Genomic DNA, 24,253 nt, shown 5'->3' on the forward strand with positions numbered 1-24,253 from the left:
GTTAATCTCCGTATTTTTCGAGGTAGATTGAAAAAAAAAAATTTCGAAAAAAGTTAAAAATTAAAAAAATTGGGGTGGGATTTAAAATTTTGAAAACGCGACTTTTTGCATATTCGGAATCTCCGTCATCGAAAACCTAGGAATCCACAGAAAAACAAAAAAAAATTCCCAAGCTCGGTTTGTGTATGTGTGTGGGGTGGGGGGTAAGTGTCGTACAACTCCACCCAGTGGGGAGGGGGCTGTCGTAAAGCTCCACCCATGCATACATTTATATTTACATATATCCCCAACTTTAACACCCTGTTACAAAACTGACAAAAAAAAAGTAAAGATCTTTTCGGTTTGAACGGCAGTTTTTAACGTAATTTCTTGGTAACTAAACACTTTTAAACTTCGTATACTGATAGAATGTGTTTATAAAACATCTTTTTCTCTTGGCTTTCTTGAGAAAATTCTGTAGTTTGTAACATATTTCATCTTTAATTTTTTGCATTTCGGCAATTTTAACCAATCACTGGCGTCTATTTAGTTAAAAAACATTCTGTGCCGGATGAATATGTCCCTCGTTTAAGAAACAGATTGGGTTTAATTACATTTGTGAAGGAAAAAAAGATACCCTTCCCCCACCCCTAACCCTAACCCTAAAACAGATTGAAATGCAATAGATCGATACTAGGGTCATAATTATGGGTGACAATTTCATATGACACCGCTAGAAAAAACTGCCATTCAAACCGAAAAGATCCAAAAGTAATGTAATATGTGTAAAATAATGTGTAGTAAACGAATATGAAAAAAAATGCGCGCTGACGAACGGGGAGTGGGAAAGGACTCGGAAAATTCACATCGAAAATTTATCGATCACGGAAGGATGAAAGGCAGAGTCGACCCCGGCGGTATTTGAACTCAGAACGTATTTTGTCCGGCGTAGTAACGATTCTGCTAGCTCGCCACCTTATACGAACTTAATAACGACAGTTTATCTTATGGAATTCATTATTTTCGAAATTGCTGTGATTTGCAACAGAAATCTGGTAACAAAAGAGTTAAAGTAAGTTTGAAAGGACAAAAAGAAAAGCGCTGGAGACGTACCTCGATTATTAGATGCGTTCATAGGTAAATCCTTGCATAACAAATAATTTTGATGAGACAGTGTTTAAGATATTAGGTAAGGGTGAATGTCAGCGTGTAAATGAGGAAATGTACTGGCGTGCGTGAACTATGAAAGAGATAAGAGGAGAGAGGTTGTCATGTGTTAGGAAGTGTGTAAGTGCTATGTGTCAGTAAGGTTGTGTTAGTGATGTATGAGGGGAGGGACAGTGTGTGAGTTTGAATGAGAGGAAGAAGGCAAAGAAAATATGTATAAAAATATAGGGGAAATTCCTGGTCTGTCGCGAGCGCATAGTTGAGGAAAGAAAGGATGTGCTATAAGTGAATGCCTATATACATACCATGCAGCACAGACTTTGTCAGTGAACAGGTCGCGGATTTTAGCGACGAAAATATTTTGACAAATTAAACTTAAATGTTGAAGTGAATCGAACGGCTTTTGTGTGTTTCTTAAATGGCTTATAAACATCTTCCCCGCTGCAATTGTTTTCGTTTCAGCACACGATCTCAGATCAAATTACTTGCTATGCGAGTACATCTCCGTAAAACCTATATACATAGTTCATATTATACACGGACATAAGCTAGCTATACATAGTTCATAGTATACACGCACAGAAGCTAGCTATACATAGTTCATAGTATACACGCACAGAAGCTAGCTATACATAGTTCATAGTATACACGCACAGAAGCTAGCTAGATTCACAAGTTTTGGTAGACCAGATTTTTGAATCGTCAAAACATTTTAGATAATCAGGCGAAAGAACAACGACAAACAGGCTGTCACGTGTACGGAGTATTAAGATAAGAGGTCAATGGCCATAAATCTAGTGAGACTCGAGATCTCCTCATGTATCAGTATGTATGTGGGATCATGTACGCGCTCGCTCGCACATTGTATATACTCGTGTGTGTGTGATAATCTTTCGGTTTATGATCACAAAGTGAAAGTGTGGTACTATTCAGTGGTAAACTACAGCCTGCATTTTGTGGTTGCCAACGATGTCTGGATGCACTCAAACCCTTTAGAATGTCACACCTGGACCAAAATGAAAGACAAATATCACACCATGCACGAGATGTGCGGACCACAGAAGACAGCCACTCTAAATACGTTTGTTGGATCTTTTCGGTTTGAACGGCAGTTTTTTCTAGCGGTGTCATATGAAATTGTCACCCATAATTATGACCCTAGTATCGATCTATTGCATTTCAATCTCTTTTAGGGTTAGGGTTAGTTAGGAGTGGGGGAAGGGTATCTTTTTTTCTTCAGAAATGTAAATAAACCCAATCTGTTTCTTAAACGAGGGACATATTCATACGGCACAGAATGTTTTTTTTACGTCAGTGATTGGTTGAAATTTAGATAATCAGGCGAAAGAACAACTCCTCTCTTTTGCGTGTCCGCGTTCATATTTTCCCGTTCTACAACTCATATTATTCCCTATACAGTATTAGTGAATGTTTAGATATAGTGATGATGTCTAAGAGGAATATAACACATCAATAAATTGTTTATTGGTCCTATGTTCCCTTTTCACTTTGGACGCAAGCAGTGAGAGACGGACCTTTTGTACGGACTTAACCATTTCAGAGGTCACCATTTCTAAACTACCCGTTGCTTTATTTTCTGACTTTAAATTCCTGCGACAAAGGTTCATAATACATCTCTGATATCTCTTGAACATAGTCTATTTGTTTTTAAATAGCAATGGGTTATTTTGGCGTCTTTTATTTCCCCACAAAAGTTCCAGATAATCATTATTTGAATACTATATTTTAAGTGTATTAAATCAGTTGTAGGTCACAAAATTAATTGTATTTATTGGTTTATTTGCCGTATCAATGGCATATACTGGAGTTAAGTGCACACTTCTAACAGACTTTGTATTATGGATTCACTGCAAGGCTAACAGTAGAACTTGATCTTCCTGTTATTATAAGACTTAGTACTGTCGTGTCGCCGTAGTCTGAATGTTTAGATTGTATCAACAAACCTTCTGACTTTCCTTTAACTGTCTCTAGACTACGTGGCGTTATTTTCTATCAGCGAGTCTGCTAAATGCTTTATGGGTTAGAAATGTCGACCATCACAGTTTAACCGTTCTAATCATCTGTAAAATGCTTGAGATCCGTTTCACTGAGATCTTGTAACAAAATTGTTCACTTAGAGAATTAATTGGTCTCTTTTATTGAGTGCTCCTTCTTAAGAATATGCTACGGGTTCTTGGTTACTGTTTATGCATATGAACAGGACGCTTCAGTTTTTGACCTGCTAACTTAGGCACATAATCAATCTTTGAACAATTATATTTAGAATGAGTCCTTATTTTAAAATTTTATTTCCGTTCTCTTCTCGTCTTCGTTCCAATTGCCTGAAAAGAAAAGAAGAAAGAAAGATAGAAAGAAAGCTAGAAAGAAAGAAAGAACGAAGGAAAGAAAGAAAGAAACGATCAACTCTGCAATCAAGTTTGTTATCTAATTGCAAATTAAACTTCCTGCCTAACTACCATCTTACTCAGCGAAAACAATCTAACAAACGCACACACTTTCTCTCTCACCCTGAGCACATAGGCACAAAACTAAGAGTAATTGGTCATTTTCTTATACATCACTTACGAAAGTTTCCCTTTTTTTATAGAATTGATCTGGGTGAAGAAGCTGTACCCATATTTTTGTAGGTACTCGGAGAGCGGTAAGATCGATGCGGGTATACGTTCCTCTTGAACAGTTACAAGTAAAATAGCTGCGGAAAGAAAAATGATGTGTGGTATCTGGGAAGAACGCAATACGGATGATGAAAAGAGGTAAAAAAAAACCGGGTATATTAGGGGTGGCTGAGTTGAGATGGCATAAGATCAGCCACCTCAGAGAAGCAGATACGACTGTAGAAGCAGTAAAAGATGGGAGAAAGTACGTCCTTTAGGTTGAGGTTGGGATGGGTTGATGAGCGACTACAGACTAATCAGTTTCTCATTACATAGTGCTTGCGTGTGTGTGTGTGTGTGTTTGGTGTGCGTGCGTGTTTGTGTGTGCGCGTGTGTTTGTGCGCACGCGTGTATAGTGAAGGCGCGTAGGTTAGGCGCGTGGTTAGGCAATTCAGCTCATGAGTTCGATTCACGGCGGTGTGTTATGTTCTTGAACAAGACACTTTTACTTCACGCTGCTCCATTCAATTCAGTTGAGTTGTACCCGTACTTCAAAGGACCAGCTTTATCACATTCTGTGTCACAGTGAATCTCCATGAGAACTGTTTAGAGTACGCGTGTCTGTGGAGTGCTCAACCACTTGCACGCTAATTTCACGAGCAGGCCGTTCCGTTGATTGGATCAAGTGGAACACTCGTCGTCGCAACCGATGGAGTGCCATTTGTGTGTGTGTGTGTGTGTGTGTGGTAGCAGCAGCATCCCCAACCCAGATATAGGAGTAGTATTCCATTGTGAGTCTTTTACTATTTAAGAAACAGATTGGGTTTATTTACATTTGTGAAGAAAAAAGATACCCTTACCCCCACCCCTAACCCTAACCCTAAATCTAAAATAGATTGAAATGCAATAGATCGATACTAGGGTCGTAATTATGGGTGACATTTTCATATGACACCGCTAGCGGTGTCATAGAGGAGTAGAGGCCGAAACCGGATGTGGTTCCTCCTGATGATGTCTTGGGCTAACTGGATCCTATAAAAGAGCTGTGGTGGTAGCAGACCCCGAAACGCGGTTGTAATTCCTCCTTGAAGTAAATGGATAAAGCGGTCCTTATAGACTATATTAACTTTATTAGCAATAAAGAAAGGGAGAAATACGAGCTGCTTGCAGAGCTTGTGTGCAGCAGAAATGTGTGCGGGAAACTGAACCAGGGGTTGGATTAAATATTGCTGGGGGAGACCCCTAATGTCGACTCTCAATCGTTGGGTCGATCTCTGTACAGTTGATCATATTCCTTTACATAGGTACTGATCTTTGGATCGATAGGGAGTGGAGGGGTGGATAAAGAAGCGTCTGATGTTTAGACATTTCCAAAATATATCAACAATGTATGAGAGACGAGATATTCTCTACTTGTTGGAATGGGAAAAAAATCCTCTCTTGCGTCTTCCAAACGTTAACTCGGATTTGTTTCGACCCTTTAGAATTGGAATTTTTGAAACGTAAAACATTTGCATTATGTAGCTTGTTATTCTCTTTAAGTGAACATTTTTCTGGTTGAAATACACCGAAAAATGGCGACATAGCAGTCAAAGAATCGTAAAAAATAGGGATTTTCATAGAAAAAAAAAACACCTTTTTGATGTAATAAAATTTTTGGTCTTGAATTTTATCTTCTACGGAATGAAGAGCAAGCCTTCTTCTATCATACTCAGGGTCTCGGAGGAGATAGTGATAGTTGAAGGCTACAAAACCTGCCACACACACACACACAGACAACTTCAGCTTTATATATATATATGGCGATGCTTGGATATAGGTACACACGTGACTTTGTTTACATTTCTGAAGATAACAGAAACCCTTTTCTCCCACCTGAACATAGTCCGATTGGAATTTTATCTTCTAGGGAAGATAACCCTCCCCCCATATATAAAAAACCCCACTTTCTTGAAATGTATCCGGTACTTCCACCGGTACATATACCGAAGTTACGCCATATATATATATATATATATATATATATATATATATATATTTATATATAAATATACAGCTGAAGTTGTCTGTGTGTGTGGCAGGTTTGGTAGCCTTCACCTAGGTACACACGATCTATCAGACGCCATGATAGATCGTTAGCCACTACACACATTTTTTTTTCTCTCCTTGTTTTTCTGTGTCCCTTTCTGTAGAAGAGCGTAGGCTCGAAACGTAAAAGACTTTTTCTATTCCTTAGCATTATACTAATACATCTATTTGTTTTGTACACCACCTGTCTTCGTCTTTTGTTGCTTTTTTCGTAAACTCTCCCTATATATATATAGATAGATAGATTTAAATACAAAGTTTGACAAAAGGAGGTTGGGCAAATAGTTATCGTTACCGTACTTCAAAACTTCAACATTAACAACGATAAGAACATTCTAACAAGTATGACAATACCAATAGTAACAAGAACAGCAACTGGAGATTGAACAACATTTATATAATCTCATTAATATTTATCTCCCAAAGGAGTATAATTAACATTTGAAATCACTCAGTATCTTCACGTTACGCGTCATCTCAGATAACGACAATTAAGATGAAAGCATTCATTTAATATGTAAACAACAATTATCACCACCGCCACCGCCGCCACCCATCTACTGCTCACCACCTTCATCATCATCATCGTCATTTCCATTAGCCACCACTTTCGTTTTTATCTTCCTACAAGCGCCACTAAACATCAGATAATCTAATCCTAGAAACCCTGTGTTTGAATATGTATGTATTTATGTATATATGTATAAATAACCAGGATACCGGATGGCATTTGAGACTAGGTGTGCACGATCGGAACTGATCTGGGGGCCAAAGAACAACAGCAATAAAAATCAACGGTCAGATGTTCAGAAGACAAACAACTAATCACATGTCTCCTAAAGATAAAAAAAAAAAGTTATCAACACTTGATTTTAATTATTTCTTTGAGAGTTTGTTTGTGTGAGGTGAAATGACAAAAACAAAATAAGAGAGAGAGAGAGGTCTGACTTCTCTTCACGTCTTTGCTCTTGATATGAAACCTTGTGTTAGAAATGATTATTTCTGAACTGATATGTTCGAGTCGTCAAAAGTTACCCGATCAAAGTTGATAATTAGAAGATCAGGAAATGGATCTTTTCTGTTTGTCAACACCTGTGGGAAATTTTGAAATTTGGTGTAATTAATGTAATTTTCCAGCGTTGTTACCAGTTGTGAAGATATGTCCGAGAAGTAGATTTTTTTATAAATTTTGAAACAATTTGTTTGCCTTTTAAGGCACGAAATGGGAATAATAATAATAATAATAATAATAATAATAATAATAATAATAATAATAAGTACATGTTTAAGTACAGCAAATATTCTGCTCAATACCACAGATTTGCTTGTCAGTTGTTTGACCTTAACCAGTTGAGCATGTCCCTTAGTGGCTGACGATATGTGCATCTCTGATCACGAGCAGAAGTAGTGGGGGATCATCATAGCCATGTGTTGAGAAGGATTCTTTGGGGTTTGAATAATTCACCTCTGGAAACATGGGTGTTTCGTTCAACGTCCTTAAACAACCCTTATTCGGGGACCTTTTGATAGGGATGGGCTACTCGACCTGAAGAAAATTCTAACTGGGCCCCACCTGCAAGGTCATGTGCTGTTTATCTTGATATGAGATCACCATGTCGCGCACATATGGTTGTGATGCATGTGCCTGGTGACCTCTTATCAGACAGGTATACCGGCCTTCGAGTTACTTTGACGGGTATGCACTGCTCTCTCACTCAATAATAATTATCTACTAGCTAGATCCGTGAAAAATTCACAGTAAACATAAAAAATGTAAGCATTTGTAAACAGTGTATTGATGCCATGAGAAATGTTTGTATATTATGACCGTTTGAGTTCAAATTCTGCCGAGATCGACTTTGCCTTTCGTCCTTTTGGTGTCGATAAGTTAAGTATCAGTTATGTATCAGTTAATCTAATCAACTGGCCCCCTCCCCACAAAAAATACGAGGAAAGTATACTGTGACAGTTACAGAATATAGAAAGTAATGTAACACCAAAGACTATATAATTGAACCAAAATATCTCAGTTACACAAACATAAATGGAATAACTATTTAACCTTAAAATGCATCATACATATTCAAAGAACCTTAATGTACAAATTGAAATGCAAAAGAACGAAATAATAAATGGATTTATGAATGAAAGTTTGGTAATTGCGTTTATTTCCACTTATTATTGCAAACGTGTTTTAACTAACCTAGACTATACACACATACAAATATATTCATGTGTGTGTGTGTTTGTGTGTGTGTCATATTCTGTGTGAGGCTGAATCTCCCTGTGAGTTAATTTTATCCTCGGGTGGTAATGAAAGGTAAAATTGACATCCAATATGTGCTGTGTCTATGTATCTATGTATGAACGATTTATGTATTTGTCTCTCTCACTTTCTCTTTCACTTCCATTATGCCCCCCCCCTTCTCTCCTGCTTTTGATTTAACAATGTGTATATGTATCTACTCTTGCGATGTGATAAACATTTAAAAATACAAACCGAACGCCGTCACCACTCAATGTCTCGTCCACTCTCCCTTTCTCCCTTGTTCTCTTACTTCTCTGTCCTCCTCTCTCTCGCTTTGTCACTTCTTTGAAGTAAGTGTGACGCACACAACAGGTACGTACAAAAACAAAAAGTTAGCGTATTAATATCTTTATATATAAAAGTGAAGTTGTGTGTCTGTCTCCTACGATTTAGATTCTTAACTATTCCCACATTTTGCGGTGCAGTTTAACCAAAACCGGGTATCTTATAGTCGTGATTCATATCGAGCCCTTCTGGGTATTAGCGCGCGTCTACGATGAGTCTACGATTTAAACAAAAATTTACCATCATTTTTTTCCATTTTAATGCATTTTTTTCGCCATTGAAGTAACTCTCTAAAAATGTCTACGATGAGTCAACGATTTAAAAAAAAATTTACCATAATTTTTTTTCCATTTTAATGCATTTTTTTTGCTATTTTTTGGCTATAACTCTCTTAAAATGCTTATATAGTTTCCCTTACAAACCCGAGCAACGCCGGGCGATACTGCTAGTTACTGATATTAATAAAATTGGTTTGGTAAGACTGATGTGTCAGTCTTCTGTGGTCACTACGTCCTCCTCCCTCAACTCGCCCTACAAAGATTTTAGCGTTCCAATAAATAATAAATAAATGAAAAATATGACGGTGATCGTCTGCTGATATCTGTGTGCTTGTGTGTGCATGTAACTATGAGATTGTGTGCTTGCGTGTGTACGCGTAATTGTGTTTGTGTGTGTATGTGTGTGTGTGCGCGCATAACTCTATGAGACTGCGTTTGTGTGTGTGCGCGTAACGGCATAAGACTACGCGCGTGCGCACCTGTATGAGACTATGTGTGCGCGCACGCGGTAGAATCGTTAGCACGCCGGACGAAGTGCTTAGTGGTATTTCGTCTGCCGCTACGTTCTGAGTTCAAATTCCGCCGAGGTCGACTTTGCCTTTCATCCAGTTACGCACTGAGGTCAATATAATCGACTTAATCCGTTTGTCCCCTCTGTGTTTAGCCCCTTGTGGGTAGTAAAGAAATAGTAACTGTATGGGACTATGTGATTGTGTGTGCACATAACTGTATGAAACTGTGTGCACGTAACTGTACCTGTATGAGACTGTATGTTTGTATGTGCGCCGCGTGACTACGTGAGACTGTGTGTGTGTGTATATCTCTCTCTATATAAACGGCAGTTTGTCTGTCTGTGTGTCTGTCAGGTTGTACCCTCACCCTGACCACGGCTTTCAACCGATTCTGATGAAACTTGACACACACATAGCCCAATGTCATAATTCAAAACTAACGCAGCGAAAATTTTGAAAAGTTCCCCCAGTTCTGAAAAAAATCGATAAATTCGACATGGGGTCGAGAATCTAAGCTTTTTATATGCAACACATTTTCTGTCTAGGGGGCACAACTCGACCTTTTTATCGCCCAAAGCGACAGCTAGGAACATCGTGTACACAGAAGTATTCGAGTGAAGAGAAGACATTGCAACCTACACATGCGCCTTCGTTCCCTAGAGGGAAAGGACTAGATTGGGATTAGTCGTTGCCTACTAGGGGATCTTACATACCCGGGCAACGCCGGGCTATGCTGCTAGTACGAAATATTAACTGAATGTGTATGTTGGTATCTGAATATTTAATATACAGACTGCATTTGGAATGTCTGCTGATATGTGAGTGTGTGTGTGTGTGCGAATTGTTATCTGTGTACGCTTGTGTAACAATATCAAACTATAATTGTCAGCTGATATCTGTGTGTGTTTATATAGGTAAACATGTGAGTGTGTGTACGTAACAATATGTGACTGTGTTAGAGTGTGTATGTGCGTATGTCGTTATCTGTGTATGTTTGTGTAACGACAGGAGATTATGCAACCGTCAGCTGGCATCCGCTTGGGCGTGGCTTAAAGGTTAGGGTATTCGGCTCAAGATCGTAGGTCGAAAACCAGCGGCGCCTTGTTACACGGTACTCTTCCAGTGCACTCAGCTGGCAAAAGTGAGTTGTACCGTTGTATCTGTAATTCACAAGGGCCAATCTTGTAAATAAATAAAAATCAAATAATCCATTAAATTGCTTTTTAAGATGGTGTGTGTGTGTGTGTGTGTGTGTGTAGGCGATTTAAGGAAGATTTAACTGCAATTTGTGACAGATAGAGAAACTATGGATCTTTTCGGTTTGAACGGCAGTTTTTTCTAGCGGTGTCATATGAAATTGTCACCCATAATTATGACCCTAGTATCGATCTATTGCATTTCAATCTTTTTTAGGGTTAGGGTTAGGGGTGTGGGGAAGGGTATCTTTTTTCTTCAGAAATGTAAATAAACCCAATCTGTTTCTTAAACGAGGGACATATTCATACGGCACAGAATGCTTTTTAACTAAATAGACGCCAGTGATTGGTTGAAATTGCAGAAATTGAAGAAAAATAAACAATAAATATCTTACAAACCATAGAATTTTCTCAATAAAGCCAAGAGAAAAAGATGTTTTATAAACACATTCTACCAGTATACGAAGTTTAAAAGTGTTTAGTTACGTGGAAATTATTTTAAAAAACTGCCGTTCAAACCGAAAAGATCCGAAACTCTTATAGCTCTGCTCCTCATTTCGCTCGCGTTGTATCAGTGTTCTGGGGGTATTTCGCGGGGCAGGGTTTTCTGCGACAATAAACTATGCTTCTCACATAACCAGGTGTAATTTTGTTTCGTTAAGCAGGTAATATATGGGAATTACCTGAATACATTCGGTAGTGATACGTAGTACACTGTTGTGTTTTTCTATAGTGTACTTGGAAATGCTCCATAAAGGTCGAGGGCTCCAGGTAAAAGACTGGCATAATTTCTGATGGATCTAATGTATTACTTGTACATTATTGCTGTCGTCTCTTTCACTTGGTCATCTCTTTCACCGAATCAATAAGATCTCCTGCTAATTCAAAACAAACTCTGTTATTTTTATATCGTAGAAACGATTCGGTCCCGACAACTCAAACCCTCGACATTGCCTCGATTTCTTGAAGGAGTTCGAGAAATCCTTTCGCCGCTAATATCTTTGAGAAAAGCAGGAAGACGATACAGTTTCGTTTCACGCGAGAATATATTGATTTTGATGGTACTACTTGAGAACAGTGCGCGCACTCGCGTACTCGCGCATCCACGCTAGCCAGTGATGACTAGTCGATCCTTACTTTGTGTTTTTGTGTTATTTACTTTGTTTTAAAAAGTATTTACTTCGTGTTTTTGTGTTTTATTTACTTTGTTTAATAAAAAAAAGTATTTATTTTGTGTTTTATTTACTTTGCTAGGTAGTCGTTGTAGGATCGACTAGTCACGACTAGCTAGCGAGGACGCGAGTGCGCGCACCGGGACCACTGTTCTCAAGTAGTACCGATTTTTATGGTGATATTTTTAAAAAGTCATTATTAAAAATCACATTATTATTATAATTATTATTATTGTTATTTTATAGCATATCTAATCACCATAACAACCACAGCGGCACATGCTTTATTTTCTGTTTGATGATATAAGCGACTTAAGGTGCGCTGAAGTAAAACATGGCTAGGCAGTGGCATCGTCTACCTTGTACTAACCTCGAAGTGCAGTTGGATATTGTTTTAAGTTGCGGACAGTCGTTCAGGTAGTAAACCAAGTGGTTTATAACTCTTAGTGTAAATAGGGAAAGAGAGAGATAAGGATCGCAAGGAGAAGTTTCCTTGTCCGGGTTTTTCCTCGTGCAGTAAACACGTGGGTCAAGGTAGATAACTCCAAGGGTTAAACTTAAACTCGAGTGTGTTGCTTCCACAACCGAACCAAAACTAGAATTATTTTTTACTTGAGAAAACGAAAGCAAAAGTTATATTTATAGATCGGATGAACAAAAATAACCGTTCACATGCAGCATAAACTTATAATCACGACTGTATTAAATATTGATTTACATTGAATATTCCCGATAGAGTAAAAGTTTCTCTGACGGTTAAACTCTGCAGTACTTCTATATGGATATATGTATACGTGTGTCTCTGGAATCGGTTGAGCATCTAAACTTGTATTTAGTTATTGTTCAGTCCAACTTATCACTGATCAAGCGGTACTACTAGCGAACAGTGGTCCCGGTGCGCGTACTCGCGCATCCGCGCTAGCTAGTCGTGACTAGTGGATCCTTACTTTGCGTTTTTGTTATTTACTTTGTTTAAAAAATTATTTACTTTGTATTTTTGTGTTTTACTTAATTTGTTTAACAAAAATTAATTACTTTATGTAAAAAAATTATTTATTTTGTGTTTTATTTACTTTGCTACGTAGTCGTTCTAGGATCAATTAGTCACGACTAGCTAGCGCGGATGCGCGCACCAGGACCACTGTTCGCTAGTAGTACCTGATCAAGCAGACACATGATCAAGGACGTTCTAACCGTGGCAAACTACATTATTTAATGTAGCCTTTCTTTTTCCAATACAACATAGCTACAGTTTGATGCCCCTATCTTGACTTTGTTTCCTCATAACATTCTTAAAAACACGTATTTTTAAAGGAGAATCTTGCAGAGATGGTGTAGACTACAGATTTTTCTTTAAAATCCTACGTTTTCACAGTTGGAAGAGAGGTTTCGAACTCATATTTTTGAAAACTTCAATTTTGTTTTTTCGACGCAGTCGTAATCTGCATCACCGAAAGGTGTCTGGGCAAAATTTCATGAAAAGATTTTCCACTTATGAGAAAGTCATGAGGAAGCAACATCGTTGGTGATGCCAAACTGTAGTATAGACCTAAAAAGCACCACCTTGAAGGTTTAGTTAAACCAATCAGTCTCATTATCTTTTGTCTTAAAGTCTGGTACTTGTTCTGTTGGCCACTTCTGCCAAACCACCGGATTACAGGACCGTAAACTAGCACGGGCTGTCAGGCGGTGGTGGGGGTCGAACACAAAGACTCACACACATTTAACGGACTTCCACAAAGTTTCTGTCTATCAAATTCAGGGACAAGACATTGGTCAGCCCAGGGCTGTAGTAGAAGACTTAGAAGCCTCCCCAGGTCATTAAAATACTGAGCCAATATATATACATGTATATACAAGGGGGTGCTGAAAAGGTTCTTACTTTAAGGGTATCACAAAAGGCCTGGTTGAAGGCCCAACCTGAGTTCTTTTACAGGGCTCAGAAGAATTGATGGATTTCCTGCAATAAGTGTGTGAATCTGTGATGGGAATATGTTAAATAAAATCATAATTAACTGATTCTCCTGTATTTTTTGTTATCCAAAGCCAGGAACTTTGCAACACCCCCTTGTATGTGTGTGTGTTTGTGTAATTATTATTATTTCCCTTTTGTTTCTTTTCCCCTGTGTAGATGGAGCAAGACAAGTCCTTCTACATGGACCGGAGTATTTGCCAGCAAACTATGGCACCTTAAACAAGAAGAAGAAGAAGACAACATAATGTACCAAGCATCGAGTGGGAACCAAAACGACTGTGAGCAAGAATTAAGGAATTATTTTCAACTCCACATTAGTGTGAAAGACTTGTATGAGAAATGGCGTGAAGCTGATCCTGTGTTCTGCAAAACGGTTGGAACCAAACTGCAAGGAATACGTGTTCTACGACAGGATCCTGTGGAAAATCTTTTTTCTTTCATTTGTTCCTCAAATAACAACATAGAACGAATAACTTTAATGATTGAGAAACTCTGCTGCCATTACGGAGAGGAAATTGGCAGTTTTGAAGAGAAAACCTATTATGCCTTCCCCACTGTGGATGCAATGTCTGTGTGTGGTGTTGAAGAAAAGTTAAGGGAACTTGGTTTTGGCTATCGAGCTGGTTATATCAGTAAAAGTGCTAAATATATTGCTTCTTTGGAAAATGGTGTCAACTGGTTGTATAACCTTCGTAATGTCTCATATGAGAATGCTAAAGAAGAACTTCAAAAATTAACAGGAGTTGGTGCCAAGGTAATTACAATAATAATTTTTTTTCCCCAGATTCTCTTTTGTTGTATTTGAGCTATCCAGAGAACTGCTGATGGTTGAGTACAGATCTCTGAATTCAAATCTTTCTGAGGTAAACTTTAGCTTTCATCCCTTCAAAGGTGGATTAGTGGTATTATTATCAAGACATCAGAATAGATGTCTCGTAGTATTTGATCCAGCTCTTTGCTCCTTTATGTTCACAGGTAGTAGAATTAATCCATTGCCCAGCTTAATACTGCCACCTGATTCTTTGGTACTTTTAGTGGAATTCACTCTGTTACAAGATTTTGAGCCAAGTCTCCAGTTTGAAGATAACTGCCTCCCTTTTGCCACACCTGTCTTTGAGGCTCTGCAAGAATAAAAGGGTCAGGGTACTAACCTTCCCCTCTGGCTAAGAGGCAAAGTCAAAAATTCATTTTCCTGCCAATAAAAACTGGAGTTGATCATTGTTCCTATGAAGTCTTTTGATTCAGAAAGGATGAACTTTCTCTTATGAATCATACCTTTCTATAATTCATATTTGTTCTGCAACTTAATCATTGGATGAAGGGCTGCACCTGTTAACCCCTTGTTTGCCTTACAGTCTCCAACATTAATGGGAGGAAGTTAGCAGCAGACCAGAGATCTTGGCCAAATACTTGCAACAGGATGGATTCTCCTAAAGGCACCCAAGATCCAGGTGGTGGTGCTAAACTGGTCCACAGATTAAACCTAAACCATCCATTGGTACAGACAGTGGTCACAACAAAGCAGGAAAAAAATTAAATAGATTAAACATTCACCAAATAGTATTTGAAACCCTAAGCCGGTGAGCTGGCAGAAACATTAGCACGTTGGGCGAAATGCGTAGCCATATTTCGTCTGCTGTTATGTTCTGAGTTCAAATTCCGCCGAGGTCAACTTTGCCTTTCATCCTTTCGGGGTCGATAAATTAAGTACCAGTTACGCACTGGGGTCGATGTAATCAACTTAATCCATTTGTCCTTGTTTGTCCCCTTTGTGTTTAGCCCCTTGAGGGTAGTAAAGAAATAGGTGTTTGAAACCCTCATCTCCTTTTACGTTCTCTGATGTATTTATTAACCATAAACAAAGCTATGAGCTGAAATATTTCCAACCAAAGTACCACGTAGAAAGCATTCCTGCTGGTGTCACATAAAAAGCACTGGCACCATCAGTATCATCATCATCATCGTTTAACGTGCGCTTTCCATGCTGGCATGGGTTGGACGGTTCGACCGGGGTCTGGGAAGCCAGGAGGCTGAACCAGGCTCCAGTCTGATCTGGCGGTGTTTGTACTGCTGGATGCCCTTCCTAACGCCGACTATTCCATGAGTGTAGTGGCTGCTTTTTACATGTTACTGGCACAGGGGCCAGACGAGGCTGGCAGCGGCCATGATCAGTTGGTGCTTTATACATGCCATGCAAAAGGCACCCAATGCACTCTGTAAAGTGCCTGGTGTTAGGAAGGGCATCCAGCTGTGGTAACCAAGCCAAAACAGACAACTGGAACCTGGTACAGCCCCTGGCCTTGCCAACTCCCGTCAAGCTGTCCAACCCATGCCAGCATGGAAAAACAGACGTTAAATGATGATGGTTTCTTTCCCTGCACAATAGGATCTCTTGAGATGTTGTTCAAGTCTGTTTTGATTTTCTCTTTCTACCACAGGTTGCTGACTGCGTATGTCTAATGTCTCTGGACAAAACTGGTGCCATTCCAGTGGATACCCATATTTTACAAATCACTAGTCGAGATTATTTGCCAAAACTCCAAGGGAAACAAACACTTTCCACAAAATGCTACAATGAAATAGGTTCGTTCATTATTTTACTTGTTCATTGGGGTGATACCCATATTGTGTGTGATGGTGATGTGTTGTTATAAAGGCTCACATAGAAATTAATGTCATATTATGCTAGAAGAGAGTAGTTCAGACATCCACAATACCCACAGTAAACTATACAATTGTATACTATGTAAATTTGATTAAATCTTTATAAGTGTCTGGGGAGAGTCATTTTGTTTTTGCGTCTTATAATATAACATACTCACCGGTAAAATTTCTAGTTATTTCTTATTTTTATTGTCCTAAAATTTTCTTTATAAGTGTGTGTATGTATGTGTGTGAGAGAGAGAGGGGGAGAGAGAGAACGTGCACAAGTGTGTTCAAAGAAAAGAGAAAAATACTAAACTGTATAAAGTAAAACAGACGTAAATACATCTTGTTATTCTCTTGATAAACAAAAATAAGGAGATTATCTGTTCTGATATTTAGACCAAGTTTACCTCTTACATTTTTTCCTCTTTCAGGTGACCATTTTCGAAATATTTGGGGAGAATATGCTGGATGGGCTCAAACAGTAAGATTTTTATTTTTTCCTGAGTGCCATGTTTTTCCATTGTCTTTTAAAATCCCTCCAGAACCACCTTTGCCTTCAATTCCTCTTGGTTCATTAAAAAGAAACACCACTCAAATATTGGGGGTTAATTAATTTACCTACACCCTCTGCCACCTCCTAAGCACTGGAACTCTGTTTCTTAGGATAATGAGGGTTCCAGCTGATCCGATTAATGGACCAGCCTACTTGTGAAATTAACATGCAAGTGGCTGAATACTCCACAGTTACGTGTACTGTTAATATAGCTCTTGAGAAGATTCAGTTTGACACAGAGTGTGACAGGGCTGACCCCTTTCAAATACAGGTACTACTCAGTTTTACCATCTGAGAGGACTGAAGTAATGTGAAATAAAGTGTCTTGCTGAAGGACACAATGTGCTACTAGGAATTGAAATCATGACCTTACAATCATGAACCAAACACCCTACCCACTGAGCCACGCACCCTCCACCAATATAAAGACAGTCGTTATTACCATCATTGGCTTTGTTGAAACATGATTGTGACACGGTATGTATGAGGTGACGAGCTGGCATGGAGAGAGGAGGCTGGTACGCATGGGTGACTGCTGGTCTTCCATAAAACAACTTTACCCGGACTTATGCATTGGAGGGGAACTTTCTAGTTGGAATCCCATGATCAATCATGACTGAAGAGGGTCTTTACTCTTTACCCTATGACAATATGATGTGATGTAGTAAGGTGCAGTATGGTGTCATGTAATATGGTGTGATGAGGTGCCGTGGGTTGTAAGATGATGCAGTGTTATAATTTTGTGTAATTTAGAGATAATTCATCATCATCATCATCATTTAACGTCCGTTTTCCATGCTAGCATGGGTTGGACGGTTCGACCAGGGTCTAGGAAGCCAGGAGGCTGCACCAGGCTCCAGTCTGATCTGGCAGTGTTTCTACAGCTGGATGCCCTTCCTAACACCATCCACTCCGTGAGTGTAGTGGCTGCTTTTTACGTGCCACTGGCACAGGGGCCAGACGGGGCTGGCAATGGCCACAATCGGTTGGTGCTTTTTATGTACCAGTCAAGGCGGTGCTGGCATTGGCCACTTTTGGATGGTGCTTTTTACATGCCACCGGCACAGGTATCACAACTACAATTTCCATTTGATGTTCATTTTGATGTTGATGTACTTGACTCAATAGGTTTCCTGAAGCACATTTGAGAATATTAACATCAGTTTATTCTATTTCATCATTACTTTAGGTCCTGTTTGCATCTGATCTCAGACGATTTAAAGATAAAAATGAGGTGAGTAGCAATTACATATCTATGTATATATATGTCTGTCTCTATGTAGACTATACCATACACACACATACACACAGAATAATTCAAATTACTTCACCACCACCACACTCATACTCTTGAAAGATTTAGGAATTAAGCTCTCCTACACTCCTATTGTTGTTACTGTCATTCTTCAAAGCCACAGTCGAACCAATTCTACTATATGGCTCAGAAACCTGGACATTATCAAAGAAGCTTGAGAGGCGGTTGGATGGAACTTACACTCGCCTCCTTATGAGAGCCAAAAATCTCTCGTGGAAGCATCATCCAACCAAAGTACAAATATATGGGAAATTACCACCTGTATCATCTCTTGTGAAAGGTAGGAGAGTCCAGTTTGCTGGACATTGTTGTATAGCTGAAAACGAGGTAATTTCTACTCTTCTCCTCTGGAAGCCATCTGCTCACAATACCAGAGGGCGCACACTCTCCTACCCTGATGTAAGCTCCAGGAATACAGGCATCCAGCAACAGGACCTTCGTAATGCCATGATGGACCGTGAAGTCTGGCGTAGCATGGTAAATTCCATTGTCTCGACCACGGTCGAACAATGATGATGACGATGATGTCATTGTTGTTGTTATCATTGCTTTTGTTGTTATGGTTATTATAATTGTTGTTTTGGTTTTGTATGTTTATGTTGTTATTGTTATAATTGTGTGGGGGATGTTGTGGCTATCATTGTTGTTATTGTTACTCTTGATGTTGTTGTTAACATTAACATTGCTGTTGCTGTTTTTTGGGGGTTTTCATAGTGTTTCGTTTTTGGATTTGGTTTGCAAGATTCTTTATATGAGTTCGTGTGTTGAAGCATATTCTGTTGTGTCTGGGGAGAGTCACTCTCTTTTAGTGCCTTATAATTTAACACACTCACCGGTAAAATTTCCACTTATTTCTTATTTTTATTGAGTCAAAACTATTGAAAAGGTTGCAAGATGCAACGAAAATTTTAGGACAATAAAAATAAGAAAAAAGTGGAAATTTTACCGGTTATTATAAGGCGCAAAAAGAAAATGACTCTCCCCAGACACAACAGAATATGTTAGTGTTGTTCTTGTTGTATCGGTCCTAGCCTCCATCTTCTTCTTAAGAATGTTTCTTTTTCTATTTTAAGGAACCACAAACGAAAAAGAAGAAAACTAGCAACAAGAAGACTGAGAAACATAAGAAGACAAAACAGAAATAATACTTTTATCGAAGATCAGGGTATCATCTAAGCCCCTTCCCTTGAAACTGCTGGCTTAAATCACAAACAATCATTATTCAATCAAGTTTTTCAGGGGTCAACAAAATCAACTATCCCCACTCTAAAACATTTCTGAACTTCTGCCTATGTAAGAAATCATCATTATCATTATTATTATTATTATTATTATTATTATTATTATTATTATTATTGTTATTATTGAGTGAGAGAGCAGTTCATGCCATCAAAGTGACACTGGGGTACAAATACACGAAGCCCAGTATACCCATCATGACTACCCGTCTGATAAGGGTACACCAGGCACATGCATCACAACCAAATGTGCGCGACATGGTGATCTCATATCAAGATAAACAGCACATGACCTTGCAGGTGGGGCCCACTTAAAATTTTCTTCAGGTCAAGTAACCCATCCTGCTCAAAAGGTCCCTGAATAAGGGTTGTTTAAGGATGTTGAACGAAACACCCATGTTTCCAGAGGTGAATTATTCAAACCCCAAAGAATCCCTCTCAACACATGGGTATGATGCTCCCCCACTTATTATTATTATTATTATTGTTGTGGTGGCAAGCTGGCAGAATTGTTAGCATGCTAGGCAACAAGCTTAGCAGCACTTTACCCGTCATTATGTTCTGAGTTCAAATTCCGCTGAGGTCGACTTTGCCTTTCATCCTTTCAGGGTCAATAAATAAAGTACCAGTGAAATACTGGGGTCAATGTAATCAACTTGTCCCCTCCCCCGAAATTTCAGGTCTTGTGCCTTTAGTAGAAAGGATTATTATTATTGTTGTTAAGGTGTGAGCCGGCAGAATTGTTAGCATTCCAAACAAAATATATAACGGCATCTCATCTGTTTTTATATTTTGATTTTAGACTCCATTGTGGTCAACTTTCTCTCAGGGTCAATGAAATTAGTACCAGCTGAACACTGGGGTTAATATAATCAACTAGCCTCCTCCCCAATAATTTCAGGCCTTGTGCCTATAGTAGAAAGATATTTATCATCATCATCATCATCATCATTATTATCATTATTATTATTATTATTATTAGTAGTAGTAGTAGTAGTAGTAGTAGTAGTAGTAGTGGCAGTAGCAGCAGCAGTAGTAGTAATAGTAGGAAGAGGAGGATCATTAGCATGCCAGGCAAAATGCTTAGTGATATTTTGCCTGTCGTTATGTTCTGAGTTCAAATTTTGCCAAGGCTGACTTTGGCTTTCATCCTTTCAGGGTCAATAAATTAAGTACCAGTAAAACACTGGGGTTGATGTAATTGACCAGTCCCCTCCCCCCCAAATTTCATGCCTTGTGCCTTTAGTAGTAAGGATTATTATTATTATTATTATTATTATTATTATGAGGGTGAAATGTTGGCAGAAACAGTGCGGTATTAAACTCAATAGTATTGTGCTGGTTAAATAATGTTATTAGCAAACCAAACCAGATAATTTAACTTCATGGTTTTCAGCCCCCTACTTCCTCTGTTCCAGTCAATATAAGGCTGGATTTGGGGGGTTTTCTTCATACCTGTAAAATATCAATATTATTTTCTTATTACTTTTATATATGTTTATGTTTTTTTTTTGATAGTTTTGTAATAAAATCTATTTAAAAAAGAAAATTATAATTCTTCAATTTGTATTTTTGGTCATTGTATCTAAGAAGGCTCATTACACATCAATAAAACCACACACACTGGTTTAATTTCACTTCTTTAATTGGTTAGTTATTTAACCAACCAACTATTGATTGCTAACATAATCAGATAGATAAACACTCAATCAGTTGTCTGTCAAAGTCCTTTCATTGCTATTCACGACCTCATCAATGACATACCCTCTCTCCTCCAGGTTCAAATCTGTCTCATTTTTTTTCTTACAAGAAGTCTGGTGTTAAAAATGGTAACAACATGGTTATATGTTCAAACCTGGCTGTAGTCAGTGTGCTATATTATCTGAGCAAGCAGATAATTATTTCCTCCTATTTGCTTGATTGGCAAAAGTAAAACTGGTTCTCTTTCTACTTAAGTAGTTTGTGGTATTTATTGACCTTTCAGTCGTAAACACAAAAACAATTCATCTAACATAGTATCATGACCATACATGCAAACAAAACTGGACGTTGAGCAGTAATGTGGCACGTAAAAAGCACCAACTGATCGTGGCCGTTGCCAGCCTCCCCTGGACCCTGTGCTGGTGGCACGTAAAAAGCACCCACTTTACTCATGGAGTGGTTGGTGTTAGGAAGGGCATCCAGCTGTAGAAACATTGCCAGATCAGATTGGAGCCTGGTGCAGCCTCATGACTTCCCAGATCCCGGTCGAACCATCCAACCCATGCTAGCATGGAAAATGGACGTTAAACGATGATGATGATTATAAAACCAGCCATTGTTGTCATTATCAGTATCATCATTGTTGTTGTCATCATCATCATCATCATCATCACCATTCTTATCATCTTTGTTGCCTTTCTAAATATCATATTGTCATCACATTGTCACAATGTGTCATGTCATCATTTCGAAGCTATCCAACCTAGCTCTGCCTTAATCCACTCTTTCCTCTTCTTCTCATCTTCCTCGGATGCGTCACTCCTTCACGTCATACGAAACATTTTAACGACTTTGGTCTTAAGCAGCTGCTAAGTTGATAGTGTTTAGCTCCAGTACAGTCTTCATTGCACAGATTTTCGATCAAAGACAGGCTGGCCATGCCAACCATGGCATGATGTGATTTGAGGGAGATGCGGTTACTATTGCTAGCAGATTGAGAGATTACATAGAAGTCCCTTCATCGGCATACAAGCCACTCATTCAGTTCAGATTGCTGTTGTCATAGGGATGGGAAACTGAAGATATAAGTACTGACTCTCCTTAAGTGCCCAGTCTGGTTGGCGTCTCTACTGCAGGTCACCAATACAGGATTTACCTTAAATGCCATGTCATGTTAACGTTGCTATAGATACGGCAACTGAAGATGTAGGTCATCAGTAAAGATTTCATGCCGGCCAGTCCCAGTTTCTGCTCTGTTCTACAAGTTCTTGGTATTTGGCAAGCTTCCTAGATTACGGGTTAATTCTGAGTCATTATTCAGTTAATTCAGTGTCGTCAATTCATTATAGGCGAGTTTGCTGCCATCAATTCACCATGAAGAAAGTTCACCTTGAGGAAAGTTACTGAGAAAATATATCTTTGGTATCTCAGCATTGATAGTTAAAAATTATTTTATTCGGGAAAAAATGGTGAATTGATGTCAGTGAACTTTCTCTGTAGTGAACTGATGATGGTGAAATTACTGGACAAGAGCTTCTTTCCAAGAGCCTCCTCCATATGTTCTTCCCAGGGCTTCCCAGTAAAGTTTTTAGTAGGAAATGTACTGTAAATCCTCGAGTATAACCCACCCTTGAATATAATATGTAGGGGATTTTCAGAGGGCTGTATCTCTGAAAAACCTAAACCTTGTGTATAATACGCACCCCTTCTCTAACTTGAGCCAAGGAGATCTATATAACGTCCTTGGTTTGTAAAGATGTATACGGTAACGTCCTTTATTATTATTGTATATATAACATAATGCAAACGTGTAGCTTTTTTGTGCATTTTGTTTGCAGAAAATAAAGAAATAACAGTAATAACGTTTAATAAATGCTGCTTACTGCAAGTTATGGATGATTCTTTTTTTACTTCATTGCTTTCAGGCTTAGCTTAAGGTATTTTCGTGCCCGACATCAGAAAATGCGTCTGAATAAACATTGCCAGACAGCAAATAGAGACTTGGACATTGCTTAAAAATAATTTTTATTTTTAACCTTTAAATTTTTTTGGGGGGGGGATGCGGATTATACTCAGGGATTTACGGTATGCAAAATAAAGGATATTAAACGCCATGATCCTCACATCAAGGAACTTCAATATATCGTGTCCTTTACTTTCCCTTGACTATAAGGTATGATTTGAGGGAGATTGGATTCTGTTTCTACAGCTACACAGAGTCCTTCCCCATTCCGGTGTTGGCAGAAATGATAAGTTGTTGACGGTGAGTTTTATATTGCATTGGGTTGTTAAAAGGATTTCTGTTAAATCATCGCAGCTCCCTGCCCCGCCCCGTCCTGCCCCGTCCCACTAATAACAACAGGAATATTTTATACTTCTTATTTCTTTATTGCCCACAAGGGGCTAAACATAGAGAGGACAGACAAAGGGATTGAGTTGATTACATCGACCCCAGTGCGTAACTGGTACTTAATTTTTCGACCCCGAAAGGATGAAAGGCAAAGTCGACCTCGGTGGAATTTGAACTCAGAACGTAACGGCAGGCGAAATACGGCTACACATTTCGCCCGGCGTGCTAACAGTTCTGCCAGCTCCTCACCTTATACTTCTTGATATATCCATTCAACCGCAGAAAGCTTTGTCCTTCAGTAACATACTGGTGTTCAATCAGTTATATTCTGTGACTGTAGCAATATCAATATTGGAAATATTAAAAATTCGATTAAGCAAGGGAGATAACTCCAATAAGATTATCGAAATCTATTTATTTATTTTACATCTGGCCCCAAATGTATTGCCTTTACCTTTTATCTTGTCTCAGTCAATTGACTGCAGCCATGCTGGAGCACTGCCTTGGAGGGTTTTAGTCGAACAAGTCGACCCCAGGATTTATTCTTTGTAAGTCTAGTACAGTGGTTCCCAAACTTTTTTTGACACCCAGACCACATTCCCAGCGCCCTCGCCCCCAACTGACCCTCACAAACATAGACCCTTTTCTGAAACAAATTCAAAGCAACTGTATTTCACAAATAAAACTTAACCTAACGAACCCATAATTTTGTTGCTTTTACATGAATCACTACCCCCATTATTGCTCCCACTTCTTACATGAATCGCTCCCCTATTATCACCCCACTTTCCTTCAATGTCCCTTTGGAACTTTTCACCCCACCCCCAGTTGGGGCAATACCGCCCACTTTGGGAACCACTGACTTATTCCAT

The 24,253-nt window shown here is 38.8% G+C and overlaps 2 protein-coding genes across 6 annotated transcripts in view; one reads left to right on the top strand and one right to left on the bottom strand.

The window, feature by feature from the left end:
- Positions 1-2,213, bottom strand: part of LOC115223315 — a 62,246-nt gene extending 60,033 nt beyond the window's left edge. Inside the window, exons 1-2 of the mRNA XM_029793827.2 lie at positions 2,203-2,213; positions 1,093-1,219 (exon numbers count right to left, since the gene is read on the bottom strand). The gene's annotated coding sequence lies outside the window, so the exon portion shown is untranslated. The remainder of the gene's footprint in view (positions 1-1,092; positions 1,220-2,202) is intronic.
- LOC115223301 (N-glycosylase/DNA lyase-like) overlaps positions 1-19,460 on the top strand; it is a 128,573-nt gene extending 109,113 nt beyond the window's left edge. The window contains exons 2-8 of one of the 5 annotated variants that reach the window (XM_029793809.2): positions 11,344-11,438; positions 11,847-12,017; positions 13,732-14,329; positions 16,014-16,158; positions 16,656-16,705; positions 17,967-18,011; positions 19,166-19,460. In XM_029793809.2, the coding sequence (XP_029649669.1) occupies positions 11,935-12,017; positions 13,732-14,329; positions 16,014-16,158; positions 16,656-16,705; positions 17,967-18,011; positions 19,166-19,237 (993 nt within the window). In that variant the 5' untranslated portion in view covers positions 11,344-11,438; positions 11,847-11,934 and the 3' untranslated portion in view covers positions 19,238-19,460. The other 4 variants (XM_036512177.1, XM_036512178.1, XM_036512179.1 and 1 more) reach the window with 4 other exon arrangements.
- Positions 19,461-24,253: the final 4,793 nt, after the last annotated feature.

Source organism: Octopus sinensis, linkage group LG22, assembly GCF_006345805.1.
Source record: "Octopus sinensis linkage group LG22, ASM634580v1, whole genome shotgun sequence".
Lineage (NCBI taxonomy): Eukaryota > Metazoa > Mollusca > Cephalopoda > Octopoda > Octopodidae > Octopus > Octopus sinensis.